A 15,940-nucleotide genomic window follows, 5' to 3' on the forward strand; every position below is an offset into this window, starting at 1 on the left:
CCCGCCGCCATCTCCACAGTAGGGAAGTGGCCCACTTAGCAAACGCCAAGCCTTGAAGTGGCATTTTCCTCCTTTAGATGAGAACGGTCTGCTTGCAAGTCAGTTCCACTCGAACAAGCAGCTGCTAACCCGGTGTACACACAGGACCTAGCAGGCAGAGCGCTGCATGGAACCAAGCTGTACCACTGAGTGACCTAAAAGGCCAACCCTGGCTCCTTAAGGATCCTGACCCTTTTCTTAAGACTGAGCCATCTCTCCATCTTCACCTGGTGCCAGATGAGATCCAGACCATCTTTGAGGCAAGACAAACAAAGCTAGACCTAAACAGCTGAAAAGTAACCCGCACACTTGGGGTCAAACCAACACAAAGCGAAAGGTTCAGCAGCTCTCTGTCATAGCTTTCTTCATTTATGCTTTATTTTATGTCTATGCCTGGCTTCCAGATTTCATCTTCATAATTTAAGAGAAAATATTTGGATGATAATCTCCAGGATGATGTTGATGTATAGCACCTATGGTTGTCTGTTGTTGTTCAAGGACGCACACTACGTCCAGACGGAACCATGCTGTGCTTACCAGAGCAAACAGTTGGCATTTAATAAATGCTAGGTAATAAAAATAGGTAAAGTACTTCCATCACAGTAGCTGTAGAGGTTTGTTAAGCACAACATAGGGTAAACAAGCCACTGCCTCCTGTCCGGACTACACATGAAGGTCCCTTCCTCTGGGCCATCACAAAAGACATGGCTCTCATATCTACGTGGACATGGAGATGCTGAAGGCCTGTCTCACTAATACCATGGTGAGAGGAACCAGAAAGAAGGCTCTTTCATTCAGGCTTTTCCTTAATTATAGTTTGGATCTAAAAAATGAAAACACAGCACACAGGATCTGAAATAATTTAGAGTAAATGAAAAGCCACAGAGTGGGGACTCTTAATCACATCATCCAGAGGCAGGATCAGAGAGAGTGGGCAGATGGGAACACCAAATTACCAGCAGACTCCAAGACAGCAGAGATGGGTCCAGGAATTAAGCTTGGTTTCCATGCTAATTCAGAACTCTTTGTTTGGGCTGGGGGAGGAAGGAAGCAATGTAGTTTCCAGTAGAGAAACTGCTCATTAATACACTAGCAAAGCAATAACCTCGGCTAATAGGAAATATTATGATGTCTCTAGAGAACTGAGGGGGAAATTCAGACTTACTCTCCCATCCGTGCAGCTTAGCATAATACAATATATTCAACAGAGTTGAATAAATACCAACGAGAAGGTTAAAACATTGATTAGGAGAAATATTTCACCCAGCTGACATCTGGAAGCAAACAGACCAGGGAAACAAAGCAGGCTGGGAGACAGAGGCTGTTTGATTTCTATGGAAGTTACACTGGTGATTTGTGGCCGCCCCGCAGGGAGTGAGCTCGGGTGGGGAGTGGGAAAACGGGGAACCCATGAGAGGGGCACCCTTTGTGCGGGCTGAGGGCTGCTCCCATTGACTTTATTACAGTGTTTTATGAAGCAATACAAGAGACATCTTCAGCCAACACCAGGATTGCAATAGACACATAATATAACAAATGGCTTATAAAAGGTTATGGAATCTTCTAGATGACTGAACCTAAATAAATTGTCTCCTGTCTGGGCTTCTGGTACCGTATCATTTCAGAGCGTTTGCCTAATCATAGCTAAAGCAAGGGAAAGACAACAGAGGTTCAGACAGTTGGAGAAAATGGCTCTCCTTACCTTCACACTTTACAAACTTCATTCTGGTTCTACCTTCTAGGTACTAATAACCATGGAGATGCACTAGAAGCCACCCAGTGCTGAGCAAAACTGCCCTCAACTCCCTGAGTAACATTGGATCTTGGTTCAGAAGAGGAAGAGAAACTAACAGGAAGCTCCCAGGGTTCCTGGCTGGCCATCACCAGTCTGTCCAGATCCAGGAGCATCTTAGATCTCTTACCACATGGTGCACCCATCTTTTGAAGGGAAAAACAAAAGTGGCTGGCAAACTGACCTAACATAACTGCATCCATAGATCTTAATGAGAGTCTTAACAAGCCATACATTTTCATAGCTTATTCCAATTTTGTACTCTTCATCTTGGTGCAATAGACTTTGGGACTCTTGGGGCAATTAAGAAAATGGGCATAATTGAGCTCTCAAAAGGTATTTTATGCTGGGAAGAGTAGGTAAGAAATAATAGAACACTAATTGCCACCATTTATCAAGTGGATACTGTGCGCATGGCTCTATACTGTGCGCATGGCTCTGTATTTCCAGCGTATTGCTGAAACTTCAGAATCCAGCCTGCAAGGTGGGCGCCATTATTGCCTCCTCCCCATGCAGGTGACTCAGGTGAAGCTTAGTGAAGTTCTTTTTCTGCATCTCTCTCTCTTGCCATCCTCCCTCCCTCCCTTGCAGCTAACTGCTCTGGAACTAGGTGGAAATCCCAACAAGTTTCCTCTTCATCCCAGGCATGTGGTCTTGGGAATGGCATAGCCAGACCTTAGCAAGATTGGCAGGGCAGCTGGATCCTGCTGAGTAGGACAGAACAGAGAGTTAAGGTTACTCTAACGTCTGAGCCAGAGGCTTACATGTGGCAAAGTGACGGAACGCAAAGTGAATGAAGTGGTGGGAGAAAGGCCTTGAAGGTGCGTGCAGTTTGGTTATGAGCGTTGGAGGCTCGGTTAGCAGTGCTGAATCAGTTTTAGGCATGACCATCAGGAACTGAAACTGCAGCAGCTGCTGTAGAGCCAAGTGACACTCAGCCCGTGTAGTCCAGCTGGACTCATGCCAGGAGCCTCGTACTCACAGAAGTTTGTGGTTTCAATTACTTTATAGGATTTCTTATCAGATGAGGGTAAACAAAATGTGGTATATCTATACAACAGATTATTAGTTAGCAGAGTGACGTGCTGATGCATGAAACGTGAGCCTTGATAGCTCTGCTGAGAAGCTAGTCATGGAAGGCCACATAGTGTATGATCCATTTGGATGAAGTACAACTAGGTAAATCTATGGGGACTGAAAGTAGTCACTAGAGGCTAAGGAGAAAGGAGGATGCAAGTGGGATGTGGTGAGGAAACGTTCTAGAATTGTAACTACAGTTGGAAATGCAATAGACAAAGACCATTTGAGTTTTTCACTTTTAAGTGGTGAACTTTATGGAACATGTGTGTGCCCGTGAGTGCACACTCGAATGCATGTATATGTGTGTATGTGTGTACATGCACAAGTATCTGTGTGACATATGCATGTCGGTGAGCACACCACTCTCCCCTCTCTAAGCCTGTTGTCTTTTACTCTCATTATTGTTGTGTGTTTGTGTGCACACACATACCATGGTGATCAGAAAACAGCTCTGTGAAGGACCAAGCCAATGTCACCACGTTGACCAGGTTGAGAACATCTGCTGTGTTCTCTCAGAAGCCTCTCCAACTTCTTTTTGAGACAAGTTGACTCAGTGAACCTGGGGCTTGTCATTTTCAGCTGAGACTCTAGGACCTGCCTGCCCCATAACCTTCAGCACTGGGACTTCACACCCAACCATGTCTTGCTCTTACATGGGTGCCAGGGATCCGAACTCAGGTCCTAATACCTGAGGAACAAGCACTTTACCCATTGAGCCACCTGCCCAGCCCTGTGGGTTATTTGACTTGCAAACATTTAGTGTGGCTCAGGCTAGCCTCACACTCATGATCCTCCTGCCGTAGCCTTTCGAGGGTTGAGATCACAGGTGTAATGCACTAATGGCTGACTATAAGCACTTTTAAGGAAGCAGCTATTTCTGCAGCTAGTAAGAAAGGCAAATTCTTGAACTCTGCCTCCATTAAGGTGTGCATCACAATCACTACTAGACTTAGTAGCCTTGCCTGTGAAAAAATGTGGCATGCACTTGTCTCCAGGGGAAGAGAACAGATGGTGTTTGTCAACAACACAGCACCTGAAAATTTATACTCAGTAAGTTTGCAACTGGTGTTTTTCATTCTTGGGTTTTGAGTCCTCTACAAAATGAATGCTCAGAGCATTACTAAGATGAGGGTGTAGGATGGAACGTGGGAAAAACTCAGGCCCAGGGGGCAGGAACTCATGGAGGCAGGAATTGAGAAGTGTGGGCAGGACCTGGACAGGTGGAGAGAAATAGATGCATTCAGATTTTGGGAGAAGCAGAGTGGAGGCAGGCAGAACCTGGACCACCAGGTTGGGGAGTCAGGAAGGAGACTGAAGTGGGGCATGGAGGGAAATAAAGCTGGCTAACTAAATTAGGGACATGTCTCAGAGACTGAGCAATTTAGTCTCTAGGGCGATAACCACAGAGTCTGTGTAGGCTCAAGTGTAGGCAAGTGGCATGGCGATGGCTGGGTCTTTGGGAGACTCAACTGGGTGGTCACACATGTAGTAGACTGGAGAGTGGAGGAAGCAGTGTATGCAGGCATCTCCTGTGGAGATGTGTGGCAAAATGACCTGGTTATGCTAGAATACAGCAACGGGAACATCAGACGACTGGAAAGAAAAGATCACAAAGCCTGTTAACAAACACCGCCAGGATCCCAAGGTCAGTGTTTCTTTTTCCCTTTTCTCCACCCCACCCCCTTCTTCAAGCTATCAAACTCAGCAACCCTTTGTTTCCTAGAACAAAGCTGGAAATAAGTCAGTCAATTAATCGATGGCCTCTTTGGTCACCGCTACACAGCTATTATGGCTCCAGATAACAAGATTCTTATTTCCATTTCCTAGGTTGTACCCGGCCTCCATTGCAATTCTGCTCAATGTGTCTTTGAAGAGAGGAGGAGAAAGCTGAGCATGTGAGTTCATCATAACTCATGTTTAACGACCCAGACCTTCTCCACCTAAGCCTGTTAGAGAGCAAATGCTCCCATGGGGAGCAAACGTTAGGCTCCGTATGTTCAAAAAAAAAGTCCATCCCATCTCTTTTCACTTGAGTTGTTTGTAAATACATGATGGCACAGAAGCTTCCGGGTTCTCTGGCACTTACTCTCCAGGCTAGACCCATCATGGTAGCACATCAGCTGCCCAAGTCATCAATCCAGCTGGTTCACATTCTGGGGGTACAATGCTTGAGAACTCCCTGAATTTCAAGAAGGCCCTTGCTAAGGACAACAGAGAGTAGACCAGGCTTTACTGTCCTTCCTCAACCGATGCTCAGCGATCCTCCACTCACCTGTCTCTCCCAGGAGTGCTGGGAAATTAACTGTGGTCTTCATGCTTAAAGGATACAATTGTACAGACTGAGCCACAAGTTGGCTTTTTTAGTGGGGGGAAGGGAGGGGACAGACTTTATATAAGCCCTGCCTGTCCTGAAACCATGTAAATCAGGCTGGCCTTGAACATAAAGATTTACCTGCCTTTTTCTCCTTGGTGCTGGGATTAAAGGTGTGTGCTACAATGCCTGGTATAAACTGGATGTTTTAAAAATAAAAATTACCATATAGGTTTGTGTATTTAACTATAATTACCTTTTCCAGTTATGTGTGCATCTTTTATTTCCATCAATAAATTCTAAATTTCAAGTGTAAAAGAAAAGCTGTTACTTCACTAAGCATATGAACTATATTCTGGGACCATGTACACACCATGTACACACTGGCATCCCAGCCTAGCAAGATCACTAGAGCTTGCTGGCCCATCAGTCTGCAGTTCTAGCCTGGAGATAGGCTGTCTCAAAGGAAATGGACAGATTTCATGACCTCTGTTGTCCTCGGTATCCACACACACACATATGCACTGCACATATGGACATGGACATACATATAAATGTTTTTAAAAGTGTGATTGGGAGGCCACCAAAGGCTTCCTTTCTCCAGTAGGTGCTCGATCAAGTATGTGTACGTGCACATGAAGCTTGATGGTGGAATTATCTTCAATCAGTTCTCTACCTTATTCCTCGCAGCAGGGGCTCTCAATCAAACACAGAACTGTGATACAGCTAGTCTCACTATCTAGTTTGCTCTGAAATAAGTCTCTGCCTGAGGTTGAAATTATCCATAGGCTGCTAGCCCAACCTGGCATTTATGTGTGTTCTCAGAAGCCAAACTTTGGCCTTCACACTTGGCCAGCGATTGCTTAATCCAAGCCCTCGCCCCAGCCCAGTCATCTTGTGTGTTTGTGTGTTCTGATTATGTATACTTAAGTCTGTTGTCTTTTAAGGAATCTTTCTTTGCTTTAGGTTTGTTTATTGGACTTGAGTTTAAGACTGAGTCTCAAAAATCTGCACAAGGTCACACAAATGGAATTTGATAGTTCTGTAATGGTTTGCATACAAAGGGGTCTGTGTGAAATTTTAATACCTTTACACAGCTTACCACCTTACCTGGTAAGGGTGATCTTTGAATGTAATAAACTGGCTTTAGACTCAACAGCCTGTGGGCAGTCAAGTCCACTCGAGAAAATGAAAACCATGAAAACCGCAGAGGTCAAGATCACCTGACAAGGGTGAGGAAGGGGTAGGACTGAATCCTGAAGGCACTGTGTGGCCTGTGTGCCTCCTGGCTTTTTCAAGGAGTCAACAATTACTTTTTTTGAACAAACGACTAAGCCTGGTTTACAGAGTGAGTTCCAGGACAGCCAGGGCTATATAGAAACCCTGTCTTGAAAACCCATAAATAAATAAATAAATAAATAAATAAATAAATAAATAAATAATAAATACTAAGAACACATGTGTGCAGGTGCCCATGAAGGCCAGATGAGGGTGTCAGATCCCCTGGAGCTGGAGTTACAGATGGAGATAAGCCACCTGTTTTGGTTCCTGGGAACGGCACCCCAGCGCATGTTCTTAAGCTAGGCCATCTCTCCAGTCCCACAGGAGCCGATTTCTAACAGGGCTTAGACTATAGTTACCATAGGAGAATCTTTCTCATTTCTAAAAGGTTTAGCTAAAATATATTCCACAGTATTAGTCATTTTTTGTTAAGCATGTTATTAGGCTTTTTAGCCAGTGTATCCCAGAATGTTTGAAAATTAAAGCAGTATCCCAAGAATAAGTGAAATTACACCTACATTTCAAAATACAGAAAATGCTAAAAGCAGTCAGCCTTCTAAATGAATGGCATGCATGAATAGTTAGAACCACTTTCTAAGTGTGCCCACAAAAGCTGACACATAAATCTCATCACTTAAAAATGGAAAACAGCAAAATTTATGTCATACCAAATTTTTTTAATGATGTAATATACCAAAAATTGTGGTTTATAGAGCTGTAAACAAACAAAAAACAAAAAACCAAAGACAGGATCTCACTATATACCTCTGGATGGCCAGGAACTCACTATGTAGACCAGGGTAACCTTATATTCAAGAGTTCTGCCTGCTCCAGCTCCCCAAGTGCCTGGATTAGAGCCCTGGTATCAAAAGTATATGCTACCATGCCCCCATTACTGCTTAAAAACCAGGGACCAAGCTGGCTCATTCCTAGGGCAGTGTCAGCTGCTCACACTACGGCAGAGGTTCACACTTCACAGTGATAGAAGACTAGTCTCACCAGCAATGAGACCACAGGCAGCAGGTAGCCAGGTGAGTCACTGCTAGGAGGTGCCTGACTCCTTGCTGACTTAGTAGTAGCTTGGTGGCTGGTGTGGTGGTGATCACTTGTGCCCTCAGCACTTGGGAGGTCCAGTCAGGGAGGAGCTCACGGCCAGCCTGGGGGGAGACCCCATCTCAAAGAACAACTCACAGAAGACAGATAGGAATACATACAAATAAAAAGTCACATACTCAGTTCTTTTAAGCTTATTTAATATTTGAATTCTTATTTTCTATTTTCCCAGACCCCAGAAAACAGAAAGTTTTAGATGACCCAATATTTTGTTCCAGAAACATACAGCCTTATCAGCTAATTCATAAAAGAGCTTTTTACAAAGGTGCATCTGGATAATTAGAGCAATAAAAGTCTTTTAGGCATTTCAAAATGTGATCAGTAAAAATACATGATTATTAATAAGGTTTTCTTTTTTAAAGATAGTTCCAGATTTCTCTTAAAAGCAATTTCTGTTAAAGAGTACATGATTGTATGGTGAACAAGGAAGGTGAGACATCCTAGTGGAAGAGGCTCATTAACAACCAACAGTGTGCACACTACGGTCACCATGCTGTAGTTTGTCTGCTTGGTGGGTGGCACCTAGAAATGGCTGGGAGGGATTTCTGAGAAGCCCCCCTTTTTCCTGATCAGTGTATTACCCAAACCCTCAGTACCCATGGGGAAGGCAACCAGACAGAACAAGAGCGCTCCTTTAAATAAAGAACAATTCTACAGATCATACTCAACAGGGGTGAAACGTCCAAAAATGAAACCATGGTCTACAATGCAGAAACTTCTGCAAGATCTCGCTAACTTTGTGTTTAAGGACCTATGGTGCCTTCTGTGGCATGGAGGGAAGCAAGGACAGAGCAAGCTCGAGTGGCTGCAGAGAAGACGGCTTGGGCAGAGTACCAGCCGCAGGCAGCAGGCCAACACCAGTGCCAAGGAGCGGCTGGAAAGCAAGCCACTGCTTCAGAGGCAGCATTCTGAAAGCCTTTAGCTTCTAAAATTCTGGCAACGAGGACTTTTCTCTTTTTCCCTCCCCAGAAGACAAAGAAACAAAATACTTTCTAAAAGAAGGCTTATTCTTTCTAGAGGTCATTAGAACTTGTTTGGGGAAACAAAGGAAGAAATACTCATAGAACCGACCTGCCATGTGACACAATAAATAGTTACAATTTAGGCTGGGAAAGCAGCTGAACTCATCAGTGATACATGGTGGAGAAAGAAGGCCAAAGCCATCCTTTAAATTACAGTACTTGGAGGATTTACTGGTTTGGCTTGGTTAGGTTTGTTCTCTGAAAAGGTGACACTCTATACATAACCTGCCACTTAGTGACAGAAGAGCCACTAAGCTCACAAGAGAGTAGGGTCACAGGTTGCACCTGTGGCACACATGGCTTTCCATCTGTCTAGTGTTCTTCAGAGCAGAAGTACACTGCACCTTCTTGTCACCCACCTTTAAGAGGACTATGACAATGACCACCTCATTCCAGAACAGGAGGAGTACCCACTGTTACCACCACAGAAGGGAGACATAATGTCAAAGTCAAATGGATGTGATTCTAATGGCCAAAAAGAAACGGAAGGCACAGGAGGCCAGAGAGGGAAGGGACAGGCAAGAAGTAAGGCTGGTAGATTAAAAAAAAAAACATACAAAAGTGGTTTGTTGCTGTTGCTTTTCAGAATTCACTTCATTTTGAGGTTTCATCTGAAGGTGTAATGATATGCATTTATTTGGAAGTACTGGGGCAATGCCAAAGTACCTTTCCAATAAGCCCTGCAATAACTCTGAGAGGCTGAGATTCAGAAAGAGGAAAGTAAACAACCAGGAGAACAGAGTTCCGGCTGAGCTGTGCTGAAGAACCATGGAGGGATCTGTAGTGTCTGAAGTCGGAACACTGTTGTCTGGAGTCTCTCCTGATGAGCTACCCAGCTGGTGTAGTGTAAGGGGCTGCCTGGAAGACAATGGAACCATTCTCTCTCAACTTGCTTCTCCTAAGAGATTCAGGGAGGTCAAAATCCCAAACTTCACTTATGTATTAGGTTCTACTCCAAAACTTCAAAGCCCCATTATGAGTTATGGTTGACTATGACTCAAAATATGATTCCAATTTATAGATGAGGTACAGGGATCCTAGCCAATTGACCTAAGAACTTAGAGGCATTCTCCAAAACAGAAACGAGAAGCTGGACCCAGGCAGATGAGCTTGTTAAGTTGTAGAGGTGTTTATAAAAGCAGCTGGGGGACTATCGTTCACAACAATGAGCTTCCTTTGTGTGTGAGGGGCATTAAGGGGAGAATAAAATTACATCCTGACTGCCCCCAGAGTTCAGAGGACCCCTCCTGCAAAATGTAAGCAACATGTGAACTCCTTAAGAGAATTTAGATTTAACAAATGATTTTTTTTTTTTTTACAGAACACTCTAAAAACATATTTACCAAATGCACAAAGAAAGCCACTGAACGCCGTCAGAATTAAAAGTTGTCAGGCCGCAGTCTGAGCAGCCTGCCCTCCACAGGCGTTGCCCACACTGCAGCCCATCAGCACCTTGGCGGCTGCACTGCTTACCGCTGGTCCCCGTTCCCAAGGCCAGTCCTGGCACCAGACAGACAGGGCTATGGCAGTGAGGTCAGAGAAAGCTCTCTGAAGGGATGTGATGCGAGTAACTTTCCTTCACGCCTTCCCCTGCCCTCCCTCGGCTCTGTGTGTGACTCAGAGCCCTTTGGCACCATCAGTGCAAAACCTTAGAGTCAAACGTCCAGGTACTAATTTTCTTACTGGCCTTATAATCAGCAGTACCCGTGGCTAGTGACAGCCATGGTTCAACTCAGTAGTGATTCAGTTTCGAAAACCTCCTCGGACTCCTCTCCCACCCCCCCCCCCTCTGCAGCACCCCCACCACCACTGAAGCATTCCATTTCTTTGTTCCTATTTCCTGCTCACTCTGCAGGGAATATTTCATACAAGTGCCAGTCAATGTATAATTATACAAATGTAACAATACCAAGAATAACAAATTTATAATCAAGAAAATAAAAATTTGTTTTCTTCTCTCCCAAATCCCAACTATCAATAGAAAAGACAACGACAAGGGAATTACACCCATTTTCAAGTGCCTGCCATTTAGTGTACTGAGGATTCCTGTTTCCTGGGATGGAACCCAGTAGGAGATGCTCGCCTTGGGCTGGGAGGAGGTCCTCCTACTCCAAGCACCCGGGCACACACAGCTCCTGGCATCCACACACCGGAGTCATGCAGCACCTCTGAGATGACCCTCAGAAAGGCAGCCTACTGGACAGGAGGGCTGGGTTACAGGTAGTCAGTCCTCTTTCCTCTTCTGCATTGCCTGTCTACTAACCTCTCCATCCCTGACCTGACCTTGGCTTCAGGAACAATTGATCCTTGGGTGTGCTAAATACAAAGGGCTAAAACTCACTACTCAATTAAAAACAAAACAAGGCAAAGTAAAAATTAAAGTGTGCTTTCAAATATGGAATGAAGTCAAATAAATACATCTGATTTTCTTTTTCTTACCTACGTACAATTTTATATCCTACACCCAAAGCTCTATACATTTGGTTTTTACTCTGAATCAAAATGCATTTCTGATAGTGAGGAGAGGAGTGAGAGACCTGGCATTCCCTCACTGACAGATGTGTGCAGCTGCCAGAAGGAAGAACTAGTCCCATGCGGGGCCCCTGGGGCATGGCTGAGCCCAGGTGGTTCCAGGCAGATCCTCTGTCATACTCTCTCTGTGTCCACACTGGGCCGGGATGTGGTTGATACAGGGCCGACACTCAAAATCCAACAACCTGCAATCACCTCCAGGACACGGGGCTCTAACTTTTATCTGCAAAGGAAGAAGATATGTGGAAACTCTATTAAGAGCATTGTGAAGAACATGTATGCAACCAGCAGGCACACAGTCTTGTTCACTTCTAAATCAGAAATGTAAACTCAAAGTACACAAGCGAGTATGAACTGGCACACTGAACACAGGCTTAGCCACAGCTAGGGGGCATGCTGGCCTTAGTGTCAGGAGAGCAGAGTACAGCAGGGCTCCTCCTGGGGGAACTGGAGGAGCAGCAGCACAGGGGTCTACTGAGTTAGTGTTTACCAGGCTTCCCTCCACTCTGCCTTCAGCTTGGAAAGGTGAAGAGAGAGACGAGGGTTGGCACTGGGACTGACCACCATAGCTCCTCAGAGAGCAAGAAGAGCAGAGTCAGCAAACTTGTACATGATGCTTAGAAAAAGCAGTTCTTTAAGGACAGGAATAAAATCACAGGTTTTCATGTTGAAGAATAATAAATTATTTATCCAGTGTACTGTTAGTCAGGATAAGCTCACTGCTCCACATACCTGAGAGCTTGTCAGGGAGGGCTGAGCCAGCCAGCCTTTGGCAAAGAAGAGCGTAACTTTCCTCCACCTTCTGTAACATCAAAGATTTTTCATGGGGATGGCACAAGAAAAATAAAGTTTAGTTGACAATAGGGATGAAAGCACTCTTGCTAAAGGCACATGGCCTCCAATTTCAACATTAACAATGACCACTAAAGATGCTGTTAGCTAGGAAGGAAGCCAATTTCTTTTGAATGAATAACCTACTTCTCTGTGCATGGGAGAAGGAAGTAAAGGTGATTTGCCCATGGCAGATGTCACCCAGGAAAGGCAGCATGTGACAGATGAACACAGAGGCCACCGAGATAGCCTGCCTTGCTGGCCACATAATGACATACGTGGAAGTAAATGAGAAAAACTATTACATGGAGCTGAAAGAAAAGTTAAAGGAGACAAGGCCTGAGTTAACAGGCTTACTTAGATACGACATGTCCCACCTAAATGATGTCATGGAAAAGTGGGGGCTCTAGCAGCTGTATCACCAGGGCCAATGCTCTCACCTTACTATCCCTTACTTCTACATAATGGCTTCCAACTTTGCGTTGTTATGGGTTTTGTCTGTATGTGTGTTTGTGTGTGTATGTCTCTATGCTTTTTCTTTTTTGTTGTTCTTATTGTTTGATTTTATTCTGATTGATCTGTCTTTTTTAATTTGCTTGCTTGTTTAGCAAAGAGAGAGAAAAGCCACAGAGCTAAATAGGTGGCAAGACGAGAAAGATCTGGGAGAAATTGGGAGAAGGGGAACTATGGTCAGAAGATATTGTAGGAAAATAATTTATTTTCAATAAAAAAAATAAAAGAGACCCTTTCATAAAAACCAGCACAGTGAAGGTTCTATGTCCCAGTGTACGAGAATGCCAGGACCAGTAAGCAGGAGAGGATGGGGTGGCAAGCAGGGGGAAGGAGGAGGAGGGAGGGAACAGGGGTTTGTTCTTGTTGTTTTTTGGGTTTTTTTTTTGGAGGGGAAACTGGGAAAGGAGATATCGTATGACATGTAAATAAAGAAAATATCTAATAAAAATTCTATGAAATTACATTTACATTGTAGCAAGTGTTAAAATCCTAACTTTTCCTAGATTGTTTAAAAAAAAAAAAACAAAAACAAAATACAAAAAACCCAGCACAGTAATGTCTTTCACTACCAAAAGCTTCTTTTGGGCTCATGGTTTTTGGTACCAAAAGCCACTGGAGTCAACTTCTACCTGACACGGCCTCCGGGAAACTACCAACACTATTTATGAGGCACATGTAACTAACAGGCTACAGCAGCTCACAGCACTTCCTGGCTGTGACTGACAGCCATGAAAGGCCACCTAACGCACTCCGCATCATCCAACATGATGGAAACCAACTGACCCAGTACTTAGGGTCTTAAAACTTAGAATCCCCCACAAAAAACAGGTAACTAGCTATAGACCTACAGTTTTCTTGTTCTTATAATTTGTCACAAGACAAACAGTGTCAACACCAGCTTTGATCCAGGCCTACTCGTGATTAATGGTTAAAAAAAATAAAAATGGGCAGATATAGAACCTGGGCCATCAGGATTCCATCATTCCAAACTTGTACTTTGCTAACTGTGTTCTTAGGACCCAGTGCTACTACGGAGGCTGAAATGGGACCTACCTTTAAGTGTTCCAGGTCAGCCTCTATTTTATGAATGTACTCCAGGATTTGGCTTTGTGCATCTGTACAAGGAGAGGGACTCTGGACCTCAAAACAAGTGTCCTCCATAGCTCTCCAGCGTCGCTGCACCAGGAATTCTGGGCTGAATGGTGAAACTGCCTCCTCAGACTGAGCCGTCTGAGGGGAATGCTGCTGCTGGTGGCTGGAGTCCACAGAAGGGATGCCTGTCACAGGCTGCAGGCTGAATGAGGAGGCAGGCTCCTCATCTGTGGAGCTCTCCTGCACGGCATCATAGCCATCAAGGATCAAACAGTTTCCTATTGGTGATAGAGGACAGTTTCATGAAATTAGCCCTGCCACTGGAAAGAGCTCATAATGACAACTTGAAAAACTACCCTGGTAAAGGAACCACTAACTCCCAAGTTTAGTTTTAACTTTATCAGAATTTACTTCGGATTAAAGCCAACCTTAGCAAACTTTCACAATGATTTCTGAATAACTTCATATTAGTCAGAGTTTTATTTTATGAGTTTAATGCGTTAGCTACAAAGTCCTTACATGACAACCTGAATACCAATCCCCTCCAAACACCCTTCCCTGGGCTTCTGCTGCTCTTTCCCACCCCGCATTCCCTAACTACAGAAGCATACTCTACCAGTGCTTGCTGCTGAACACTGTGCCCACATGGTCTTTCCCTGCACTTCGGTTTCTGCTTAGACAGATCGCCATGTCTGCTCTCACTACTCTCTGCCCTGGTGGTAGCTGGCCTTATTTGCTTCTAATGCTGGCCATATGATGTTGTTTATCACTTAGTTTTTTATTTACCATTACTCTTTCCCTTCGGGCACTTAAGCTTCTTAGGAACAATGAAGTTTCTGGCATTTTTCATTGTCCAATCTCCCAGCCCCTGTGACAATTTCAGGCAAAGAACAGACTATTTGTTGTATAAAGAAATAAACACACCCATACATACCCCCACACACACACACACACACACACCCCTTAGATACTGAAACATCTACTTCAGCATATAAGACAGTTTATAATAATCACAATCAAAGTTGAAATGTGAAAGCCACTTGCCTGAGATGCGTAAATTAACATCCTTCTCTTCCTTTTTAACTGCTCCATCACCTTCTGATGGATTATCATCACTATGTGCTTCACGGGCATCAAAAAAGTGCTCTCCACTGTCATCCAGACCCCCTTCTGGCTCTGCAGTAGGCATCTCTGGGGTCAGGATCATGTGGTCCATTACTAAAATGTTACTTGCCTGGCTGTCTTGGGATGCCAGTATCACTGAATCCTGTGCAGCACAAGACTCAGTTGAAGTCCGTGGACTGTCACAAGTTGCAATGTCACCAGTTCCAGTTTTAAAATATATCTGTCCTTCCTCGGCATGACAAGCCTTAACATTTTCCAAGTCCCGGATGCCTCTGTCTACCTGTACCTCTTCAGAAGCTGGTCCATATCTTGAGAAGGACTGCCAGTCTTCCTGAGTGTTCTTCTCGGTGAGACCTAACTGCTGTACCAGCAACTGCTTCAACAAACCCACTGGAGATTTAGGGCAGGAAAAGAACAGATGGGGAAACTGATTACCACAGCTTCACTGCCAGGTGAAATCTGGCAGCTGAACTTCCAATCCCCTCTAAAACTAAGGGTACAATAATATGCAACCAAAATATTAATCCTACACGATCATTTTTGTCTTGAAACATACAATCAAAAATATATCTTCTATACAACAGTTAACATTAAAATATAAAAGTTATACATTTCGAATAGGGAGGCCTCCTATTGAGAAGTCCTAAATACACGTGACACCAAGCATCCACTCTGCTTCAGCTAGGCCAGCAAATGCTTCTCTTCTCAAGAGCAGACTCTATATTTATAGGCATTATTTCTTTTCTAACAATTTTCCTAAATGGTGAAGGTAATAAAATTGTATAGAAACTTAAATTCCAATGATTTGGTAACAATATATTTAAGTTCCAAAGTAAGTATTCATTAGGTTTTTGTTTGTTTAAATTATCTTACTAGTGGCATAGCTTCTTTAGGATCTTAAAACTAAGATCCAATTTACCCTTGGGCTAGTCTTATGCCAAACTTCTGCAGGTGATGTCAGTTCCAGAACCAAGCCATCAAACTATCAGACATCACTAAGTCTGTCACCTCAGGAGAATGCAGAATGAAGGAGATTTTAAATAACTGCAACTTCCTGATTCCACCACAGCCTGACCCTCTGCTTCTCCAATAAAGAGCTCAGGTCAAAGAAAACTTTCCTCTTTCTCAAGCACCTTAATCTCTCCCCAAAATGCCAGCCCTAAACTCCATGTCCCACTACCACTCCCCTGGGATGGCTTGCAACTCCTT

The 15,940-nt window shown here is 44.0% G+C and overlaps 1 protein-coding gene across 6 annotated transcripts in view; it reads right to left on the reverse strand.

Annotated features, from left to right (window-relative positions):
* Positions 1–7,735: 7,735 nt before the first annotated feature.
* Positions 7,736–15,940, reverse strand: part of Arhgef12 (Rho guanine nucleotide exchange factor 12) — a 142,529-nt gene continuing 134,324 nt past the window's right edge. For all 6 annotated transcript variants that reach the window (XM_031344555.1, XM_031344553.1, XM_031344556.1 and 3 more), the window contains 4 exons: positions 14,651–15,121; positions 13,568–13,884; positions 11,903–11,972; positions 7,736–11,393 (listed from right to left, as the gene is read on the reverse strand). In XM_031344555.1, the coding sequence (XP_031200415.1) occupies positions 11,383–11,393; positions 11,903–11,972; positions 13,568–13,884; positions 14,651–15,121 (869 nt within the window). In that variant the 3' untranslated portion in view covers positions 7,736–11,382. The remainder of the gene's footprint in view (positions 11,394–11,902; positions 11,973–13,567; positions 13,885–14,650; positions 15,122–15,940) is intronic.

Source organism: Mastomys coucha, unplaced genomic scaffold, assembly GCF_008632895.1.
Source record: "Mastomys coucha isolate ucsf_1 unplaced genomic scaffold, UCSF_Mcou_1 pScaffold23, whole genome shotgun sequence".
NCBI classification, from domain to species: domain Eukaryota; kingdom Metazoa; phylum Chordata; class Mammalia; order Rodentia; family Muridae; genus Mastomys; species Mastomys coucha.